Genomic DNA, 22,001 nt, shown 5'->3' with positions numbered 1-22,001 from the left:
AGTTGAGATAGAGGAGGGAGGGTAGAGGGGAGTAATGAGACATTAGAGTTGGATAGAGGAGGGAGGGTAGAGGGGAGCAATGAGACATTAGAGTTGGATAGAGGAGGGAGGTAGAGGGGAGATAATGAGACATTAGAGTTGGATAGAGGAGGAGGGTAGAGATAATGAAGAGACATTAGAGTTGGATAGAGGAGGGAGGGTAGAGGGGAGTAATGAGACATTAGAGTTGATAGAGGAGGAGGTAGAGGGGAGTAATGAGACATTAGAGTTGGATAGAGGAGGGAGGGTAGAGGAGAATGAGACATTAGAGTTGGATAGAGGAGGGAGGGTAGAGGGAGTAATGAGACATTAGAGTTGGATAGAGGAGGGAGGGTAGAGGGAGTAATGAGACATTAGAGTTGAATAGAGGAGGGAGGGTAGAGGGAGTAATGAGACATTAGGAGTTGGGATAGAGGAGGGAGGGTAGAGGGGAGTAATGAGACATTAGAGCTGGATAGAGGAGGGAGGGTAGAGGGAGTAATGAGACATTAGAGTTGGATAGAGGAGGGAGGGTAGAGGGAGTAATGAGACATTAGAGTTGGATAGAGGAGGAGGGTAGAGGGAGTAATGAGACATTAGAGTTGATAGAGGAGGGAGGGTAGAGGGAGTAATGAGACATTAGAGTTGGATAGAGGAGGGAGGGTAGAGGGGAGTAATGAGACATTAGAGTTGATAGAGGAGGGAGGGTAGAGGGAGTAATGAGACATTAGAGTTGGATAGAGGAGGAGGGTAGAGGGAGCAATGAGACATTAGAGTTGGATAGAGGAGGGAGGGTAGAGAGGAGTAATGAGACATTAGAGTTGGATAGAGGAGGGAGGGTAGAGGGGAGTAATGAGACATTAGAGTTGGATAGAGGAGGGAGGGTAGAGGGGAGTAATGAGACATTAGAGTTGGATAGAGGAGGGAGGGTAGAGGAGTAATGAGACATTAGAGTTGGATAGAGGAGGGAGGGTAGAGGGAGCAATGAGACATTAGAGTTGGATAGAGGAGGGAGGGTAGAGGGAGTAATGAGACATTAGAGTTGGATAGAGGAGGGAGGGTAGAGGGAGCAATGAGACATTAGAGTTGGATAGAGGAGGGAGGGTAGAGGGAGTAATGAGAACATTAGAGTTGATAGAGGAGGGAGGGTAGAGGGAGTAATGAGACATTAGAGTTGGATAGAGGAGGGAGGGTAGAGGGGAGTAATGAGACATTAGAGTTGGATAGAGGAGGAGGGTAGAGGGAGTAATGAGACATTAGAGTTGGATAGAGGAGGGAGGGTAGAGGGAGTAATGAGACATTAGGAGTTGGATAGAGGAGGGAGGGTAGAGGAGTAAATGAGACATTAGAGTTGGATAGAGGAGGGAGGGTAGAGGGAGTAATGAGACATTAGAGTTGGATAGAGGAGGGAGGGTAGAGGGGAGTAATGAGACATTAGAGTTGGATAGAGGAGGGAGGGTAGAGGGGAGTAATGAGACATTAGAGTTGGATAGAGGAGGGAGGGTAGAGGGGAGTAATGAGACATTAGAGTTGGATAGAGGAGGGAGGGTAGAGGGTTGTAATGAGACATTAGAGTTGGATAGAGGAGGGAGGGTAGAGGGAGTAATGAGACATTAGAGTTGATAGAGGAGGAGGGTAGAGGAGCAGTAATGAGACATTAGAGTTGGATAGAGGAGGAGGGTAGAGGGAGTAATGAGACATTAGAGTTGGATAGAGGAGGAGGGTAGAGGGAGTAATGAGACATTAGAGTTGGATAGAGGAGGGAGGGTAGAGAGAGTAATGAGACATTAGAGTTGGATAGAGGAGGGAGGGTAGAGGGAGTAATGAGACATTAGAGTTGGATAGAGGAGGAGGGTAGAGGAGTAATGAGACATTAGAGTTGGATAGAGGAGGGAGGGTAGAGGGAGTAATGAGACATTAGAGACAGTTGGATAGAGGAGGAGGGTAGAGGGAGTAATGAGACATTAGGAGTTGGATAGAGGAGGGAGGGTAGAGGGAGTAATGAGACATTAGAGTTGGATAGAGGAGGGAGGGTAGAGGGAGTAATGAGACATTAGAGTTGGATAGAGGAGGAGGGTAGAGGGAGTAATGAGACATTAGAGTTGGATAGAGGAGGGAGGGTAGAGGGGAGTAATGAGACATTAGAGCTGGATAGAGGAGGGAGGGTAGAGGGAGTAATGAGACATTAGAGTTGGATAGAGGAGGGAGGGTAGAGGGAGTAATGAGACATTAGAGTTGGATAGAGGAGGGAGGGTAGAGGGAGTAATGAGACATTAGAGTTGGATAGAGGAGGGAGGGTAGAGGGAGTAATGAGACATTAGAGTTGGATAGAGGAGGGAGGGTAGAGGGAGTAATGAGACATTAGAGTTGGATAGAGGAGGAGGGTAGAGGGAGTAATGAGACATTAGAGTTGGATAGAGGAGGGAGGGTAGAGGGGAGTAATGAGACATTAGAGTTGGATAGAGGAGGAGGGTAGAGGGAGTAATGAGACATTAGAGTTGGATAGAGGAGGGAGGGTAGAGGGGAGTAATGAGACATTAGAGTTGGATAGAGGAGGGAGGGTAGAGGAGTAATGAGACATTAGAGTTGGATAGAGGAGGGAGGGTAGAGGAGTAATGAGACATTAGAGTTGGATAGAGGAGGGAGGGTAGAGGGAGTAATGAGACATTAGAGTTGGATAGAGGAGGGAGGGTAGAGGGGAGTAATGAGACATTAGAGTTGGATAGAGGAGGGAGGGTAGAGGGAGTAATGAGACATTAGAGTTGGATAGAGGAGGGAGGGTAGAGGGAGTAATGAGACATTAGAGTTGGATAGAGGAGGGAGGGTAGAGAGGGAGTAATGAGACATTAGAGTTGGATAGAGGAGGGAGGGTAGAGGGAGTAATGAGACATTAGAGTTGGATAGAGGAGGAGGGTAGAGGGAGTAATGAGACATTAGAGTTGGATAGAGGAGGGAGGGTAGAGCAAAAGGAGTAATGAGACATTAGAGTTGGATAGAGGAGGGAGGGTAGAGGGAGTAATGAGACATTAGAGTTGGATAGAGGAGGGAGGGTAGAGGGGAGTAATGCAGACATTAGAGTTGGATAGAGGAGGGAGGGTAGAGGGAGTAATGAGACATTAGAGTTGGATAGAGGAGGGAGGGTAGAGGGAGTAATGAGACATTAGAGTTGGATAGAGGAGGGAGGGTAGAGGGGAGTAATGAGACATTAGAGTTGGATAGAGGAGGAGGGTAGAGGGAGTAATGAGACATTAGAGTTGGATAGAGGAGGAGGGTAGAGGGGGAGTAATGAGACATTAGAGTTGGATAGAGGAGGGAGGGTAGAGGGAGTAATGAGACATTAGAGTTGGATAGAGGAGGGAGGGTAGAGGGGAGTAATGAGACATTAGAGTTGGATAGAGGAGGGAGGGTAGAGGGAGTAATGAGACATTAGAGTTGGATAGAGGAGGGAGGGTAGAGGGGAGTAATGAGACATTAGAGTTGGATAGAGGAGGGAGGGTAGAGGGAGTAATGAGACATTAGAGTTGGATAGAGGAGGGAGGGTAGAGGGAGTAATGAGACATTAGAGTTGGATAGAGGAGGGAGGGTAGAGAGGAGTAATGAGACATTAGAGTTGGATAGAGGAGGAGGAGTAGAGGGGAGTAATGAGACATTAGAGCTGGATAGAGGAGGGAGGGTAGAGGGGAGTAATGAGACATTAGAGTTGGATAGAGGAGGGAGGGTAGAGGGAGTAATGAGACATTAGAGTTGGATAGAGGAGGGAGGGTAGAGGGAGCAATGAGACATTAGAGTTGGATAGAGGAGGAGGGTAGAGGGAGTAATGAGACATTAGAGTTGGATAGAGGAGGAGGGATAGAGGGGAGTAATGAGACATTAGAGTTGATAGAGGAGGGAGGGTAGAGGGAGTAATGAGACATTAGAGTTGGATAGAGGAGGGAGGGTAGAGGGAGTAATGAGACATTAGAGTTGGATAGAGGAGGGAGGGTAGAGGGAGTAATGAGACATTAGAGTTGGATAGAGGAGGGAGGGTAGAGGGGAGTAATGAGACATTAGAGTTGGATAGAGGAGGGAGGGGGTAGAGGGAAGTAATGAGACATTAGAGTTGGATAGAGGAGGGAGGGTAGAGGGAGTAATGAGACATTAGAGTTGGATAGAGGAGGGAGGGTAGAGGGAGTAATGAGACATTAGAGTTGGATAGAGGAGGGAGGGTAGAGGAGTAATGAGACATTAGAGTTGGATAGAGGAGGGAGGGTAGAGGGAGTAATGAGACATTAGAGTTGGATAGAGGAGGGAGGGTAGAGGAGTAATGAGACATTAGAGTTGGATAGAGGAGGAGGGTAGAGGAGTAATGAGACATTAGAGTTGATAGAGGAGGGAGGGTAGAGGGAGTAATGAGACATTAGAGTTGGATAGAGGAGGAGGTAGAGGGAGAAATGAGACATTAGAGTTGGATAGAGGAGGGAGGGTAGAGGGGAGTAATGAGACATTAGAGCTGGATAGAGGAGGGAGGGTAGAGGGGAGTAATGAGACATTAGAGTTGGATAGAGGAGGGAGGGTAGAGGGGAGTAATGAGACATTAGAGTTGGATAGAGGAGGGAGGGTAGAGGGAGTAATGAGACATTAGAGTTGGATAGAGGAGGGAGGGTAGAGGGAGTAATGAGACATTAGAGTTGGATAGAGGAGGAGGGTAGAGGGGAGTAATGAGACATTAGAGTTGGATAGAGGAGGGAGGGTAGAGGAGTAATGAGACATTAGAGTTGGATAGAGGAGGGAGGGTAGAGGGAGTAATGAGACATTAGAGTTGGATAGAGGAGGGAGGGTAGAGGGGAGTAATGAGACATTAGAGTTGGATAGAGTAGGGAGGGTAGAGGAAGTAATGAGACATTAGAGTTGGATAGAGGAGGGAGGGTAGAGGGAGTAATGAGACATTAGAGTTGGATAGAGGAGGGAGGGTAGAGGGAGTAATGAGACATTAGAGTTGGATAGAGGAGGGAGGGTAGAGGGGAGTAATGAGACATTAGAGTTGGATAGAGGAGGGAGGGTAGAGGGGTAATGAGACATTAGAGTTGGATAGAGGAGGGAGGGTAGAGGGAGTAATGAGACATTAGAGTTGGATAGAGGAGGAGGGTAGAGGGAGTAATGAGACATTAGAGTTGGATAGAGGAGGGAGGGTAGAGGGAGTAATGAGACATTAGAGTTGGATAGAGGAGGAGGGTAGAGGGGAGTAATGAGACATTAGAGTTGGATAGAGGAGGGAGGGTAGAGGGGAGTAATGAGACATTAGAGTTGGATAGAGGAGGGATGGTAGAGTACAGTGAAAGAGGTGATTTGCTTATCTGATGTACTAAACAGTTGTATTTCCGGATTAGCTCTATAAACCAATTCGGTTAAACAAATGAATTTGCCCTGCTAAGAGAGACTGGTCCAAAATGCTGCAACATACAACACACAACAGATGGAAAGAATCTGTCCTTGAGGTCACTTCTGGTCGTCTTTCCACAATACAGTAGATATCACTGATATTATAGCCTGTATGGCTACTCTGATCTTATAGAATATACGTGTAGTGAGATGGGCTCTTTCCTCAGTCAGTATCAGAGGTAGAAGGTTACTGGGCTCTTGCCTCAGTCAGTATCAGAGGTAGAAGGTTACTGGGCTCTTGCCTCAGTCAGTATCAGAGGTAGAAGGTTACTGGGCTCTTGCCTCAGTCAGTATCGGAGGTAGAAGGTTACTGGGCTCTTGTCTCAGTCAGTATCGGAGGTAGAAGGTTACTGGGCTCTTGCCTCAGTCAGTATCGGAGGTAGAAGGTTACTGGGCTCTTGCCTCAGTCAGTATCGGAGGTAGAAGGTTACTGGGCTCTTGCCTCAGTCAGTATCGGAGGTAGAAGGTTACTGGGCTTTTGTCTCAGTCAGTATCAGAGGTAGAAGGTTACTCACTGCTTCTGTATCAGTCATATTAAAGACATGTTACTCACTGCTTCTGTATCAGTCATATTAAAGACAGGTTACTCACTGCTTCTGTATCAGTCGTATTAAAGACAGGTTACTCACTGCTTCTGTATCAGTCATATTAAAGACAGGTTACTCACTGCTTCTGTATCAGTCATATTAAAGACAGGTTACTCACTGCTTCTGTATCAGTCATATTAAAGACAGGTTACTCACTCCTGGCAGTTGCTGTTGTAGCTGAAGGTGCATCTGAGCAGACTGTCCAGAGTCATCAGGCTGATGTGACTGAACATGTCCTGGCAGCTCTTTCCCTCGGCCACCAGGCGGCGCCACTTAGACTGACACCAACAAGCAGGGGAGAGACCATGGAGTTAGTTAGAGGAATCATCTTTGTATCTGTCCCATTATGGTGTCTGTGACAGCACGGGCAGCGTCACTGAGGCTGTCTCCATTTTGAAGTAGTCCATTTTCTTGTTTTGTGTTTTTAAAAAAAAGCATAAAGCTAATATTGGTGATTTACAGACACCTGCAGCGCCGGAGTCCTGAATCATATCTCGTGTCATTCATTATATTGTGGCCACTAGATAGCATGTGATATAGTTTAAAGCCATTTGCAAACAATGCAACAAGGAGACAATGCTCTGATATTTGGCTGATCACTCCCCAACCCATAGGAATTCCCACCAAGTGGACTACTTTCAAATGGTGGAAGCCCTCGATGGCAGTGTACACGCTAAAACGGGTTCTATCCATGATGAGTCCTCCGACTAACTCCTTCACCACACTACCTCTTACATTCTCACACCAGGGGAGGCTGGCGGGAGGAGCTATAGGAGGACGGGCTCATTGTAATGGCTGGAATGGAATAGATTTAGCTCCCTCCCACCAGCCTCCTCTGTCTGACACATGCTGCATCCAATGAACAAGTTTCAAAACAATCATTTGCATTCACAAATAAAAAGAGTGACGTGGAAACGAGACGAGCGAAAAACTCATTGCAAAAGTGTTGACGTGTAAACGTCCCTAAATGTCCCTTTTTTTTGTAACTGTGTCAAAACTTGTTTACATTAGACAGATAAGCTTGACAAGACAGATGGAGTGGGAGATGAGAACTACTCACAAGCTATTTGTAAGCTATTTGCTTACTTCACTACATCATTCTAACTGCTCGTTTAGCGCATACATAATTACTATCAACAACGTCTATTTGCATGTGCTGGCGAGTGCAACTAAACTAGACTAGGACTATTAAAAGGATATGTCTTCGAATATCTAGTATTTTATATACAGTGCCCTCTGTAATTATTGGGACAGTGAAGCATCTTTTCTTCGTTGGCTCTATACTTCAAAACTTTGCATTTGAAATCAAACAGTGACCGTGAGGTTAAAAGTGCAGACTGTCAGCTATAATTTGAGTGTATTTTCATCCATATCGGGTGAACCATTTAGAAATTACAGCAGTTTTTGTACATAGTCCTCCCATTGTAGGGGAGCAAAAGTATTGGGACTAATTCCCTTATATGTGTATTAAAGTAGTAAAAAGTGTAGTATTTGGTCCCATATTCATAGCACGCAATGACTACATCAAGCTTGTGACTCTACACTTTTTTTTAAACAATTTATTTTGGTTGTGTTTCGGATTATCTTGTGCCCAATAGAAATGAATGGTAAATAATGTATTGTGTCATTTTGGGGTCACTTTTATTGTAAATAAGAATAGAACATGTTTCTAAACACTTCTACATGAATGTGGATGCTACCATGATGATGGATAATTAAGCAATAAGCCTGAGGGGGTGTTGTATATGACCAATATACCACGGCTAAGGGCTGTATCCAGGCACTCCGCGTTGCGCCGTGTGTAAGAACAGCCCTTACCCGTGGTATATTGGCCATATACCACAAACCCCTGAGGAGCCTTATTGCTATTATAAACTGGTTACCAACGTAATTAGAGCAGTAAAACTAAATGTATTGTCATACCCGTGGTATACGATCTGATATACCATGGCTTTTAGCCAATCAGAATTCATAGCTCAAACCAACCAGTTTATAATCCTGAATTAATCATGAATATTGATCAGTGAGAAAGTTACAGACGCACAAATATCATACCCATAGTCCCTGTGCCATAGTCCCTGTGCCCAAGAAAGCGAAGGTAACCTGCCTAAATGACTATCACCTGGACAAAAGGAACACCTATGTGAGAATGCTCTTCATTGACTACAGCTCAGCGTTCAACACCATAGTGCCCACAAAGCTCATCACTAAGCTAAGGACCCTGGGACTAAACACCTCCCTCTGCAACTGGATCCTGGACTTCCTGACGGGCCGCCCCCAGGTGGTAAGGGTAGGCAACAACACATCTGCCACGCTGATCCTCAACACGGGGGCCCCTCAGGGGTGTGTGCTTAGTCCCCTCCTGTACTCCCTGTTCACCCACGACTGTGTGGCCAAGCACGACTCCAACACCATCATTAAGTTTGCCTGACGACACAACAGTGGTAGGCCTGATAACCAACAATGATAAGACAGCCTATAGGGAGGAGGTCAGAGACCTGGCAGTGTGGTGCCAGGACAACAACTTCTCCCTCAATGTGAGCAAGACAAAGGAGATGATCGTGGACTACAGGAAACGGAGGGCCAAACACGCCCCCATTCACATCGACACAGCAAGCGGTACCGGAGCGCCAAGTCTAGGTCCAAAAGGCTCCTTAACAGCTTCTACCCCCAAGCCATAAGACTGCTGAACAATCAATCAAATGGCCACCCGGACTATTTGCATTGTCCCCCCTATTTTCTTAAAACTGCATTGTTGGTTAAGGGCTTGTAAGTAAGCATTTCAAGGTAAGGTCTACACCTGTTGTATCCGGCGCATCTGACAAATACCATTTTATTTTATTTGATACCCCAAGACATGCTAACCTCTCACCATTACAATAACAGGGGAGGTTAGCATTTTATATCATACCCCCAAGACATGCTAACCTCTCACCATTACAATAACAGGGGAGGTTAGCATTTTATATCATACCCCCAAGACATGCTAACCTCTCACCATTACAATAACAGGGGAGGTTAGCATTTTATATCATATCCCCAAGACATGCTAACCTCTCACCATTACAATAACAGGGGAGGTTAGCATTTTTGGGGGGGTATAACTTTCTCACTCATCATTATTCACGATTCATTCAGGATTATCCTTCATCATGGTAGCATCCACATTCATGTAGAATTGTTTTTATTTACAATAAAAGTGACACCAAAATGACACAATACATTATTTACCATTAATTTCTATTGGGTACAAAATAATCTGAAACTCAACCAAAACAAACAGCAAATGCATCCAACAAGTTTGTAGAGTCACAAGCTTGATGTAGTCATTGCGTGCTAGGAATATGGGACTAAATACTTAACTTTTGACTACTTTAATACACATATAAGGGAATTAGTCCCAATACTTTTGCTCCCCTAAAATGGGAGGACTATGTACAAAAAACTGCTGTAATTTCTAAATGGTTCACCCGATATGGATCCAAAGTTTTCAAGTATAGAGCCAAAAGAAGCCAAAATGCTTCACTGTCCCAATAATTACGGAGGGGCGTTGAGAAGAAAAGAGAAGCTGGTGCAAAAAAAGAACTTGTGCACTATACCACTTGTTTCTCTAACATGTTTCATGTTAAGGGCCAAATGCCTTGAGTTTACTTGAGTGTTCCTCAAATGAACCCACACGATCAGTGCTGTTGCTCCATAGACTCACATGCATGATGTTGGTGGAGTGGTTAAAGGTCTTGACATAGTTCTTGAGGATGTCGAAATGGAAGGCAGGAGTGAGTAGGCGTCTGCGACGAGACCAGTCCTCTCCGTTACTCAGGAGAAGACTCTGTCCTGTAGGACAATATTACTGTAGCTGTGACTAGGACAGAGGATCTGAGAGTACTGTATATACTATAGGAAATATTACTGTAACTAGGACAGAGTATCTGAGAGTACTGTATATAGTATAGGAAATATTACTGTGACTAGGACAGAGTATCTGAGAGTACTGTATATACTATAGGAAATATTACTGTAACTAGGACAGTATCTGAGAGCACTGTATATACTATAGGAAATATTACTGTGACTAGGACAGAGGACCTGAAAGTACTGTGTATAGTATAGGAAATATTACTGTAACTGTGACTAGGTCAGAGGATCTGAGAGTACTGTATATACTATAGGAAATATTACTGTAACTGTGACTAGGTCAGAGGATCTGAGAGTACTGTATATACTATAGGAAATATTACAGTGACTAGGACAGAGGATCTGAGAGTACTGTATATAGTATAGGAAATATTACTGTAACTAGGACAGAGGATCTGAAAGTACTGTATATACTATAGGAAATATTACTGTGACTAGGACAGAGGATCTAAGAGTACTGTAATAATCCTGGGGACAGTAAATGAAAGATGTTCATATTTTGTTCTTACCCAGCCATGGTCTCAGGAACCCATAGAACAGCTCATCTTTGACTGTGATGGAAGCTGCAAGGATGGACGAATGGTGAAGGAAAACAGTTGTTGTCAAAAGTTTTGAGAATGACACAAATACAAATTTTCACAAAGTCTGCTGCCTCAGTTTTGATGAATGCAATTTGCATATACAGTGGGGAAAACAAGTATTTAGTCAGCCACCAATTGTGCAAGTTCTCCCACTTAAAAAGATGAGAGAGGCCTGTAAATTTCATCATAGGTACACGTCAACTATGACAGACAAATTGAGATTTTTTTTCTCCAGAAAATCACATTGTAGGATTTTTTATGAATTTATTTGCAAATTATGGTGGAAAATAAGTATTTGGTCACCTACAAACAAGCAAGATTTCTGGCTCTCACAGACCTGTAACTTCTTCTTTAAGAGGCTCCTCTGTCCTCCACTCGTTACCTGTATTAATGGCACCTGTTTGAACTTGTTATCAGTATAAAAGACACCTGTCCACAACATCAAACAGTCACACTCAAACTCCACTATGGCCAAGACCAAAGAGCTGTCAAAGGACACCAGAAACAAAATTGTAGACCTGCACCAGTCTGGGAAGACTGAATCTGCAATAGGTAAGCAGCTTGGTTTGAAGAAATCAACTGTGGGAGCAATTATTAGAAATGGAAGACATACAAGACCACTGATAATCTCCCTCGATCTGGGGCTCCACGCAAGATCTCACCCCGTTGGGTCAAAATGATCACAAGAACGGTGAGCAAAAATCCCAGAACCACACGGGGGGACCTAGTGAATGACCTGCAGAGAGCTGGGACCAAAGTAACAAAGCCTACCATCAGTAACACACTACGCCGCCAGGGACTCAAATCCTGCAGTGGCAGACGTGTCCCCCTGCTTAAGCCTGTACATATCCAGGCCCGTCTGAAGTTTTCTAGAGTGCATTTGGATGATCCAGAAGAGGATTGGGAGAATGTCATATGGTCAGATGAAACCAAAATATAACTTTTTGGTAAAAACTCAAATTGTCGTGTTTGGAGGACAAAGAACACCATACCTACTGTGAAGCATGGGGGTGGAAACATCATGCTTTGGGGCTGTTTTTCTGCAAAGGGACCAGGACGACTGATCCATGTAAAGGAAAGAATGAATGGGGCCATGTATCGTGAGATTTTGAGTGAAAACCTCCTTCCATCAGCAAGGGCATTGAAGATGAAACGTGGCTGGGTCTTTCAGCATGACAATGATCCCAAACACACCGCCCGGGCAATGAAGGAGTGGCTTCGTAAGAAGCATTTCAAGGTCCTGGAGTGGCCTAGCCAGTCTCCAGATCTCAACCCCATTGAAAATCTTTGGAGGGAGTTGAAAGTCCGTGTTGCCCAGCGACAGCCCCAAAACATCACTGCTCTAGAGGAGATCTGCATGGAGGAATGGGCCAAAATACCAGCAACAGTGTGTGAAAACCTTGTGAAGACTTACAGAAAACGTTTGACCTGTGTCATTGCCAACAAAGGGTATATAATAAAGTATTGAGAAACTTTTGTTATTGACCAAATACTTATTTTCCACCATAATTTGCAAATAAATTCATTAAAAATCCTACAATGTGATTTTCTGGATTTTTTTCCCTAATTTTGTCTGTCATAGTTGATGTGTACCTATGATGAAAATTACAGGCCTCATCTTTTTAAGTGAGAGAACTTGCACAATTGGTGGCTGACTAAATTTTTCCCCCCACTGTACTCCAGAATGTCATGAAGAGTGATCAGATTAATTACAATTAATTGCAAAGTCCCTCTTTGCCATGAAAATGAACTTAATCCCCAAAAACATTTCCACTGCATTTCAGCCCTGCCACAAAAGGACCAGCTGCCATCATGTCAGTGATTCTCTTGTTAACACAGGTGAGAGTGTTGACGAGGACAAGGCTGGAGATCCCTCTGTCATGCTGATTGAGTTAGAATAACAGACTGGAAGCTTTAAAAGGAGGGTGGTGCTTGAAATCATTGTTCTTCCTCTGTTAACCATGGTTACCTGCAAGGAAACATGTGCCGTCATCATTGCTTTGCACAAAAAGGGCTTCACAGGCAAGGATATTGCTGCTAGTAAGATTGCACCTAAATCAACCATTTATCGGATCATCAAGAACTTCAAGGAGAGAGGTTCAATTGTTGTGAAGAAGGCTTCAGGGCACCCAAGAAAGTCCAGCAAGCGCCAGGACCGTCTCCTAAAGTTGATTCAGCTGCAGGATCGGGGCACCACCAGTGCAGAGCTTGCTCAGGAATGGCAGCAGGCAGGTGTGAGTGCATCTGCACGCACAGTGAGGCGAAGACTTTTGGAGGATGGCCTGGTGTCAAGAAGGCAGCAAAGAAGCCACTTCTCTCCAGGAAAAACATCAGGGACAAACTGATATTCTGCAAAAGGTACAGGGATTGGACTGCTGAGGACTGAGGTAAAGTCATTTTCTCTGATGAATCCCCTTTCCGATTTTATGGGGCATCCGGAAAACACCTATCACATCTTCACTTAGAAAGTGTCGGCTGCAGACTCGTGTGTTTGTTGTAAGAAAGTTGACTCGTCGAATGTTAATCACCCACCGTTTATGTAATTCACTGTCTTTGGGAAAAGTAAAAAAAACTAACAGAAGAATTGCATCTGGCAGACACTGTACATTGCGGCACACAGCAGTGATGGCTGGAAGAGCTGTCATCCCGTTTTTGAAAGGACACTTTCGTGCGTTTACACGTCATCGTGTTATAAGTCAAGACGAAGTATTCCAAGTAAAAACATTAACATAAACATTAAGATAAACAACAACAACGACGAAAATGTACCGTTTCGGATGTTTTTGACGACAAGCATTCAACGCTAGCATACGGTAGCACAGCGTTCTACGATAACCGGAAGTTTACGTCCATCCTGAGATTTAACCGGAAATACGTCATGCTCGCCTGTGCATATTGCCTATTGTTCTCCACAAGCCCCTAATCAAATTATTATATAACCTCTCCAAAAAAGTAGCGTTGTACGTTTTTCACACATTTATATATCTTGTTGTATGTGAGTCTATGCAAATGTTCACAGGCTGATCAAAGAATGTTGGAGATAAGTTGGAATGTTCACATGCTCATTGAAAATGACTGTATCAAACAACAATGGAACATCCTATTGGGATGGATCTCATTTTAAAATCCATTGGATTTGGTTCATTTTTGCTGTCATATCTGATGATTTACCTAGGCTGATTCACCATTGAAATAACGGTGTTACAAATAGCAGAACAACATATTTGTTTTAGGGAAGTTGGTCATACTGGGAAATAAGTTCAAGAGATCCAGATATGCTACCATGTTGGTTTTATAGTTGCCACCTTGTATAGCAATACTCAGCATGCTAACATGAAAGGTGTGCTCTGTCATTTGTTGAGTTGTCCCAGCAAGTTAAAAAAAAACTCATATTTAAGGTAAACACAAATTATCTCTAAAAATAAACATTGGTGATTATAAGCTATTCTGTCCATGACCATCTTAAAAGGATCCTCTCTAACCTTACAAGTTATTTCATGAAATATGATCATATTGATATGATAATAAGCATTTTGTAGCCATGAGTTCAGTGTCTGACTGACAAATTTGATTGAAATGATGCAATCGGTGATTAGAAAAAATCTTTTAGCAATTGGACTATTGCTGATGCCTTGGATAACCCTCAGCAGCCACTAACCAATACATATCTCAGTAGGTCCTATACTGCAATATACTATGTTTCCATCTATGAAGGCAGTAAACCTAAGGCTTTAATACTTCACCAGCTATGTAAGTTGATTCCTTCATCTTCAGGGGGTTTGTTAGAAAGTTACGTTGGAATGCAGTGTACCGTATATATGATAGGATTCAAGACGTAGATGTTATATTATTGGCATGATATTGTATATCATTAGATCCCCTTTTAGGAACATAATAGATACATGTTTAATTGTTTGAAATTGAAATATAGAAATGAGGGATGCAAATACCTCCCAGACCAGTTATATGATGTGTTTTGGAACATTACTGGAACCGTTTTGCTAATACTTCATGTCACGTTTCTTGATGTTAACACAATTTCTAGAATCATATTGAATTATCATTTTAATTTAACAGACATCAGTGAATGCTTCTAAACTTTTTGTAAGTGTTTTTAATGTATTTGAAACGGTTACAAAACTCAGCAATTCTGACAGCTTTTTGGGCATATTCTTACCATGATTCTGGTAATATTTTGCTAAAGACACATAACTGACATACTTGGGCCATCGTTTTGTGTTGTCCTCATTGTAACACACATTTTAAGCCATTATTGGTCTTAATACACCAGTTATTTATTCAGCTATGGCCATGCAAACGGAATCCAGTTCCTCCCTATTGAAATTAATGGCAGCCATCTTGAACATAGGCTACTGGGACTTCTCATAGACAAAATCTATGATGACTCTACTGTTTATTGCTCAAACACTTTCCCAATGGGTCTCCTGGTTCTGTGTGAAATGTGGCGTAGTTATCATCTGGTACCATGTGATAACAGAGCGCATCCCAATACTGCCCATTCTTTTTTTTAGTCATTTAGCAGACGCTCTTATCCAGAGCGACTTACAGGAGCAATTAGGGTTAAGTGCCTTGCTCAAGGGCACATCGACAGATTTTTCACCTGGTCGGCTCGGGGATTAGAACCAGCGACCTTTTGGTTACTGGCACAACGCTCTTAACCACTAAGCTACTCCGTCTCCATGCACCACAAAATGCATACATGTATGACCTTTGATCCCCCAAGGTGGGCCCATAGACATGTCATTACCAATCCAATTGTTTGATACCTTAATTTGTGTTGTATCATGAAGTTAATAAAATATCAATTGTGCTAGCATAAGAAGATTGTTCCCTGACAATACAAAGCTATATTTCATGCCCTCAGTCCTGTTGACCCAACTGGCCGCATAACATAACATATCATGCAGTGATAACCACATTTAGCTACCTCCGATAAGTGGTTATCATACCGAAATATAACCCACAGACATGGACCTTATTGAAAATCATTGTTAGACTTTGCCACCCCAAAGTGTCCCTCTGGCCCATGGACTAAATGAGGTGGTCCTCTGTATACAGGGTCCTGTTCATTAGGGCACACAACTAAAAACGTTTTGAAACATTTAGCAATGGGAAATGAAAATGTGCATTTCTTATTTGGACAATTCCAGGTAGTCCCTCCTTGTTTCAGTTGGTTTTCTTCAGCTTGGTGCCCCAATGAACAGGACCCAGGAGGGGGGGGAGTGAACAGGACCCAGGAGGGGGAGTGAACAGGACCCAGGAGGGGGGAGTGAACAGGACCCAGGAGGGGGGAGGAACAGGACCCAGGAGGGGGAGGAACAGGACCCAGGAGGGGGGGAGTGAACAGGACCCAGGAGGGGGGAGGAACAGGACCCAGGAGGGGAGTGAACAGGACCCAGGAGGGGGAGGGAACAGGACCCAGGAGGGGGGAGTGAACAGGACCCAGGAGGGGGAGTGAACAGGACCCAGGAGGGGGAGTGAACAGGACCCAGGAGGGGGAGTGAACAGGACCCAGGAGGGGGGGAGGAACAGGACCCAGGGGGGAGGAACAGGACCCAGGAGGGGGAGTGAACAGGACCCAGGAGGGGGGAGTGAACAGGACCCAGGAGGGGGAGTGAACAGGACCCAGGAGGGGGGATTGAACAGGACCCAGGAGGGGAGTGAACAGGACCCAGGAGGGGGAGGAACAGGACCCAGGATGGGGGGAGTGAACAGGACCCAGGAGGGGGGGAGTGAACAGGACCCAGGAGGGGGGAGTGAACAGGACCCAGGAGGAGGGGAGTGAACAGGACCCAGGAGGGGGGAGTATGTACCTGGCGCCAGCAGCAGAGGCTTGATGTAGTCAGGGTGGAAGAGGCGTACCAGGGAGTAGAAGGGCCCCAGAAACCAGGAGCAGGAGTGGCTGTAGGTTCTTACCAGCTGATCCACCGCCTGCAGACCCTCCTCCGTGCTCCGCATCTAACACACACACAAACACACACACACACACATGCACGCAGGCAGGCATGCACACGTACATGCACACACACGTACATGTACGCATGTATGCACACATGTTCACGTGCACATGCAGACACACACACACACACACACATTGTGGTTTATAATATATGAATAGACATAAACAAGTATATTTCATGAGGAAAACAAAGACAGTGAAGGTAAACAGTAGGGAGGGGGGGGGGGTCCTCTGGTTCCTCCAGAATTGTGAAATTTGAAGGTAACGTTTCATGCTGTACTATTGCTGAAACCAAACCTCCATGTGAAATATCCAGTCACTAGTGTCACAAACACACTGAAGAAACAACTGCAAGACTGATACAAAGCTACTTCTTTATAACCACAGGCTTGGGGGTGGGGGGGGGATAGTGGTGTGAAATGAGTTACCAATAAAGACTTTAGCAGTGTATTTATTTTTACATTTGACAACTGAAGTTGTAAAAGACAGGCTTTAGTTTTCAGTGTTTGTGGTGGAAGGGACACTTACTGTAGCCTTGTGAACCACAGGAAGAACCTTTTCCTGTAAACAAAGCACTGCTGTCTAACAGTCAGCATCGCCAGCCTAATACAAAATGGTGGTCACTGAGACTTAAAACATCCACTGAATTCATTAAAAACATTTCCTTTCCCAAGAGCAACATAAATTAAAATTAATATTGGATCACCTTTATTAACAAAGGTCTATTTTTCAGCTCAACATGCAGGTAGCAGTGTAGGGGTTAATGTCCTGTCAATTCCACCCATTAATTCAGTCTACACATACATACACACACACACACGCAAACACACACACACGCGCGCACGCACACATGCACGCACACACACACACACACAGAGAGAGAGAGTCTGTTTTGTCACCTCTCCCAGGTGTCCCATTAGCCAGTTGTGTGTGGGCGGCTTACTGAAGCACCGGAGACGTCTGGTGAACTGAGCATGGCTCCACAGCAGACAGACGACACGGAGGGACAGGAGGAGGAGGAGAACCAGAGCAGAGAGCTGGAGGAGAACAGAGATGGAGCAGAGAGGAGACAGGAGACCTCCCAGACCCAGGAGTCCATCTAGCAGACGACCCAGCACTGCATCCACAACAGCCATCCTGTACAGACACAACACCATCAACCAGAAATCAAATAAAGCTATTCTATCCTATTCTATCCATCCTGTATGACAGACAGTAGAGACACAACAAGGGTTGAGACATATAGAAAGACGTTCCGCTTTGTCAACAGAAACAGCAGATCTTTTAACACAATGTATTTCAACTGATATAACGATGTGCTGTCTCATAGACCGTAGAGCCAGCCTATACGGTGCAACAAGAATACAATCCTATATCACCTGAACTGGTGAATAACAATACCCTGAACAAACTTAGTATGATGGCTTTTCTCGCTTCATCGCACAAAGACTGAAATATATAGTAGACCTATTTATAGATGGTAGTCTGCGCACACAGATACTTGCCTCTCTTAGAAGAGCTGACTGGCTTGGTTTAGTTCCTCTTAAGCATTGAGACAGTCTCACCCCTAGCCCCCTTTCAACATCTCTTTATTTGAATCTCTTTCCGCCACAGATTGACTCAACACACAACAGGGAACCTACATGCTGTTAACCCATAGGGCCCTGGTCGAAAGTAGTACACTAGAAACGGAACAGGGTGCTGTTTGGGTCAGAAGCCTGGAAAGCAGAGAACCACTGCCACCCATGTGGTCATTTTGACCCCGGAGGCATATTTTTGATCAAAGGTGGTTTACTCAATTCTTCCAATGTTTCATGACTTTGTCAATCAACTTGTTCTTAACAAATCGGAATCATTGTTTCAGTGTTTCTGTATCAATGTGGACATTTTGAAAAATTCCTTTTGGGGTCATTTTTAATTCCGCCTATAGTAATTTGATAAATATAACCTTTATTTCAATCTAGGTTTCTCTGGAGACATAATGACATGTTATCCATACCACCAGAGGGTGGAGAGACGTGTAGTTGTGATTTTGACCAGACAGACCATCTGTAGAGATATAGCCATGTACTCGCCTAACATTAGACTGTTTTTATATCACGCATCGTATGACTGTGTACAAAACCAAAATTACCTTATTTGTGTGCATATAAAATCTGCCAATGGTATAAAAAGTCTGTAGTTCAATGCTTCCCATTTTCTGCATGTGCATCTTTCGACGCAAAACCCACCACTGGTGTTTCATATGATCATAGCACCAGGTCCAATCCAAGTGCCGTTTAGCAAACTCCAGGCATTTACATTTGTTGAATGACATTGAAAATAGAGCAGAAAAGAACCCCATACCTACTGTAGAATGATCCTGGGGCCCTTGTTAAGGTCAACGGCATCGTGAACTTTATCCGTTATCATGACATCATAACCCACAACTTGGTTGCCTCTGCCAGGAGGCTGACTAGGATCTTCAAGCAAGACAATAACCCCAAGAACACATAAAAAATTAATCCACAAAGAAATGGTTAATTGACCATGGTGTAATATTCCTCTCCAATCTCACAAAACATTTCAGAAAAAGGCTCAGCGCTGTTATCCTCACAAGGTATTGAAAGGTATTGAAAACAGGGGTGCCAATCATTTTGACCTCTAGGTTTTTGAGAAAAGTATTACTTGTTAATAAACAAAATATATTTCTCTGAGCAATTGTATTAGTATAACAAAATATAATTTCGAAATGTTTTGAGCATACGATACAGCTTAGTAATTGTATTATTTATTTATTTGGACTTATTTTATACAGTCTTTTTTTGCTCATCTTAATCAAGGCCAATCATTTTGGACCTGACTGTATGTGTGTCGTGTCGCCTTATGACGGTGTTAAGACCATCGAAATAGAAGAATGGGTAGAACGTTCTAGGAACCTCTGGCAATTTAACTGCTGAACTAACTCATGGGTACACATACAACGACAAAGCTGGTATTGCGATGTATAATTTTCATGGCAATTTTGAAAAGTTAATACTAGGACTATTTGCTCTCAATGACTTCTTTGGACGAACAGATGTTGAGTATCTGTAAAGTACAGTATCTTCTCACTCACTTTTTTTGTCAAGTTAGCCTGAATGGCTGTCAGACATTAACTAGCCTTGTGTTGTCTGACATCACACCGTAAACGGCGGTAAAGACTGGAGATTGACAAAGGCCTACAAAATGAGCTGGTCTCTCTGATATTTACACACTTGTCTTCAGTCATTATCGCCAATGGCAATCGACCATTATCCTTTGAAAATCATGTAAAATACAAAGCACAAAGAACAAATGTCTCTTTTTTGCATGTGCACATTTAGGCGTGTGCATCTCTTCATTGATCTTCAGTTTTCAATACTTTATTTTCATCTAATTTATTTTTGCTTGATGCGAGGACCCCTGAACTAAATTGAATCGCAGACGTTGACCTTCATATTGAGTCTGTCTTTCTGATGTTTAACACGCGTATCTCTTTCCCCCTCTCAGTGTTTCTGTTTTGAGGAGCAGCGGTTGAACCCTAAAGAGGAAGTGGACATAACCGTGTTCTTCTACATCGACCCCGAGTGTGATGAGGACCTGCGTATGGCCCACGTCAACACCATCACCCTCTCATACACTCTCACCCCTCCCTGGATAATTTGACTTCACTACACGGCTAAAGATTGGCCTCGTCTTGTCAGCCATTTTTAAAGACTATTTACTGCCGATCCTCAGAGCTGCTGAGAGTATGTCCAGTATATACAGCAGGCATTCAATACATGTATTGGATCTAGTGCTGAGACACATTTCATCCCTGCAGTAAGTGGTTCACAAAAGCAAAAGGTTTATGTATGTGGATTACACTGTAATATCAGTCATCCCTGAATGAGAGAATGCAATTTAATATATGAAAATTATAATGTACAGAGAAGAGAGGTTATTTACATTTTAGTCATTTAGCAGACGCTCTTATCCAGAACGACTTACAGTTAGTGAGTGCATACATTTTTCATACTGGCCCCTGTGTGGGAAACGAACCCACAACCCTGCCGTTGCAAGTGCCATGCTCTACCAACTGAGCTACAGGAGAGCCCCTGAAGTCACTTTTGTAAAAATGTTTTCCATGCGATGAATAGTTCACTGATCATCAAGTGTCTTTAAGTGGAGGGTCCTCAGAGGAGGAAGGGGAGGACCATCCTCCTCAGTGAATATCATCAAAATACAAATAGTGAAACATAAAAAAAGTTATACTTTTTAGATAAAACTCGACTAAATATATTCACGTCACCAAATCATTGCAATGAGGGTCTACAGTAGCCTCAGCAGCACTCTGTAGGGTAGCACCATGGTGTAGCCGGAGGACAGCTAGCTTCCGTCCTCCTCTGGGTACATTGGCTACAATACAAAACCTAGGAGGCTCATGGTTCTCACCCCCTTCCATAGACTTACACAGTAATTATGACAACTTCCGTAGGACATCCTCCAATCTATCAGCGCTCTTGCAGCATGAACTGACATGTTGTCCACCCAATCAAAGGATCAGAGAATGAATCTAGTACTGAAAGCATAAGCTACAGCTAGCTAGCACTGCAGTGCATAACATGTGGTGAGTAGTTTACTCAGAGAGAGAGAAAGACAATAGTTTAATACTTTTTAACAAATTAATTTATTCCAAAATGATGGAGAAGCAAGAGAGACAGAGAGAGATTTGGTTGTATTTTTTTAAACGTTCACTTAGCTAGCGAATGCAGCTAGCTAGTTTAGCCTATTCAAACACCCTGCTCAAACAGAGAGGGATGCTATGCTAGCTAACTGGCTATGGCTAGCCAACACTGGAACTCTTAGTTAAGGTCAGGGTAAACTTTTGGTTTTATTCATTCATTGTCACTGGGGCCAGCCGGGGTAACTACTAAACTGCTTTCTGACTGTATACTGTACTGCATGATTGTAGCGGGTTTTCTAAACCGTTAGTTCTAGTAGCTATGTTGACTATGATGTGACAACGATGTAGGCTGTGTGTAGCGGTTAGCAGTCATGATTTGAAGGTTTGGCTTGGAAAGGTTTTTTCACCTGGTCACAGACAGCGGATGTGTTGAGCACTGAAGTCCACAAGTGAAGGGAAAAGGCGAGAGAAGGAGAGCGCGTTGATAGTTACAAGAAAAAATTATATAAACAACGAGCAAAGGGATCATGCTGTTTTTATGTGGCTGCTATGAAAGTGAACTGTGTTTGGGTATGATCAGGGGTGTATTCATTCCGCCGATTCTGTTGAAAAACGTTTCTTAAACGGAAGCCAACGGAACGAAACGTGAATAAACATAACTGAATTTGTCCAATAGAAACTCTCGTTTGCAACTGTTGGACTAATGATTACACCCTAGATCAGCTAGATGCAGGCAAGAGTGTACAAGGCGGTATTGAATGTGTCACTGACTGTCACTTTGATTACTAAAAAATTATCTTGACCTGTGCACCTACGTTGTAAACTTTCATTCATAG

At 43.7% G+C, this 22,001-nt stretch overlaps 1 protein-coding gene across 1 annotated transcript in view; it reads right to left on the bottom strand.

Annotated features, from left to right (window-relative positions):
- The window catches only part of LOC121579181 (cytochrome P450 4F3), a gene marked incomplete at its 3' end in the record, with an annotated part of 28,560 nt that extends 10,478 nt beyond the window's left edge, over positions 1-18,082 (bottom strand). The window contains 6 exon segments of the mRNA XM_045218294.1: positions 6,180-6,301; positions 9,730-9,857; positions 10,448-10,501; positions 16,354-16,498; positions 17,399-17,636; positions 18,005-18,082. Of these exon segments, the coding sequence (XP_045074229.1) occupies positions 6,180-6,301; positions 9,730-9,857; positions 10,448-10,501; positions 16,354-16,498; positions 17,399-17,635 (686 nt within the window).
- Between the last annotated feature and the right edge of the window lie 3,919 nt (positions 18,083-22,001).

The sequence above is a fragment of the Coregonus clupeaformis genome, unplaced genomic scaffold, assembly GCF_020615455.1.
Source record: "Coregonus clupeaformis isolate EN_2021a unplaced genomic scaffold, ASM2061545v1 scaf1487, whole genome shotgun sequence".
Classification (NCBI taxonomy): domain Eukaryota; kingdom Metazoa; phylum Chordata; class Actinopteri; order Salmoniformes; family Salmonidae; genus Coregonus; species Coregonus clupeaformis.
The sequence above is the reverse complement of the archived record's forward strand: the minus strand, read 5'-3'. Positions and strand labels throughout refer to the sequence as shown.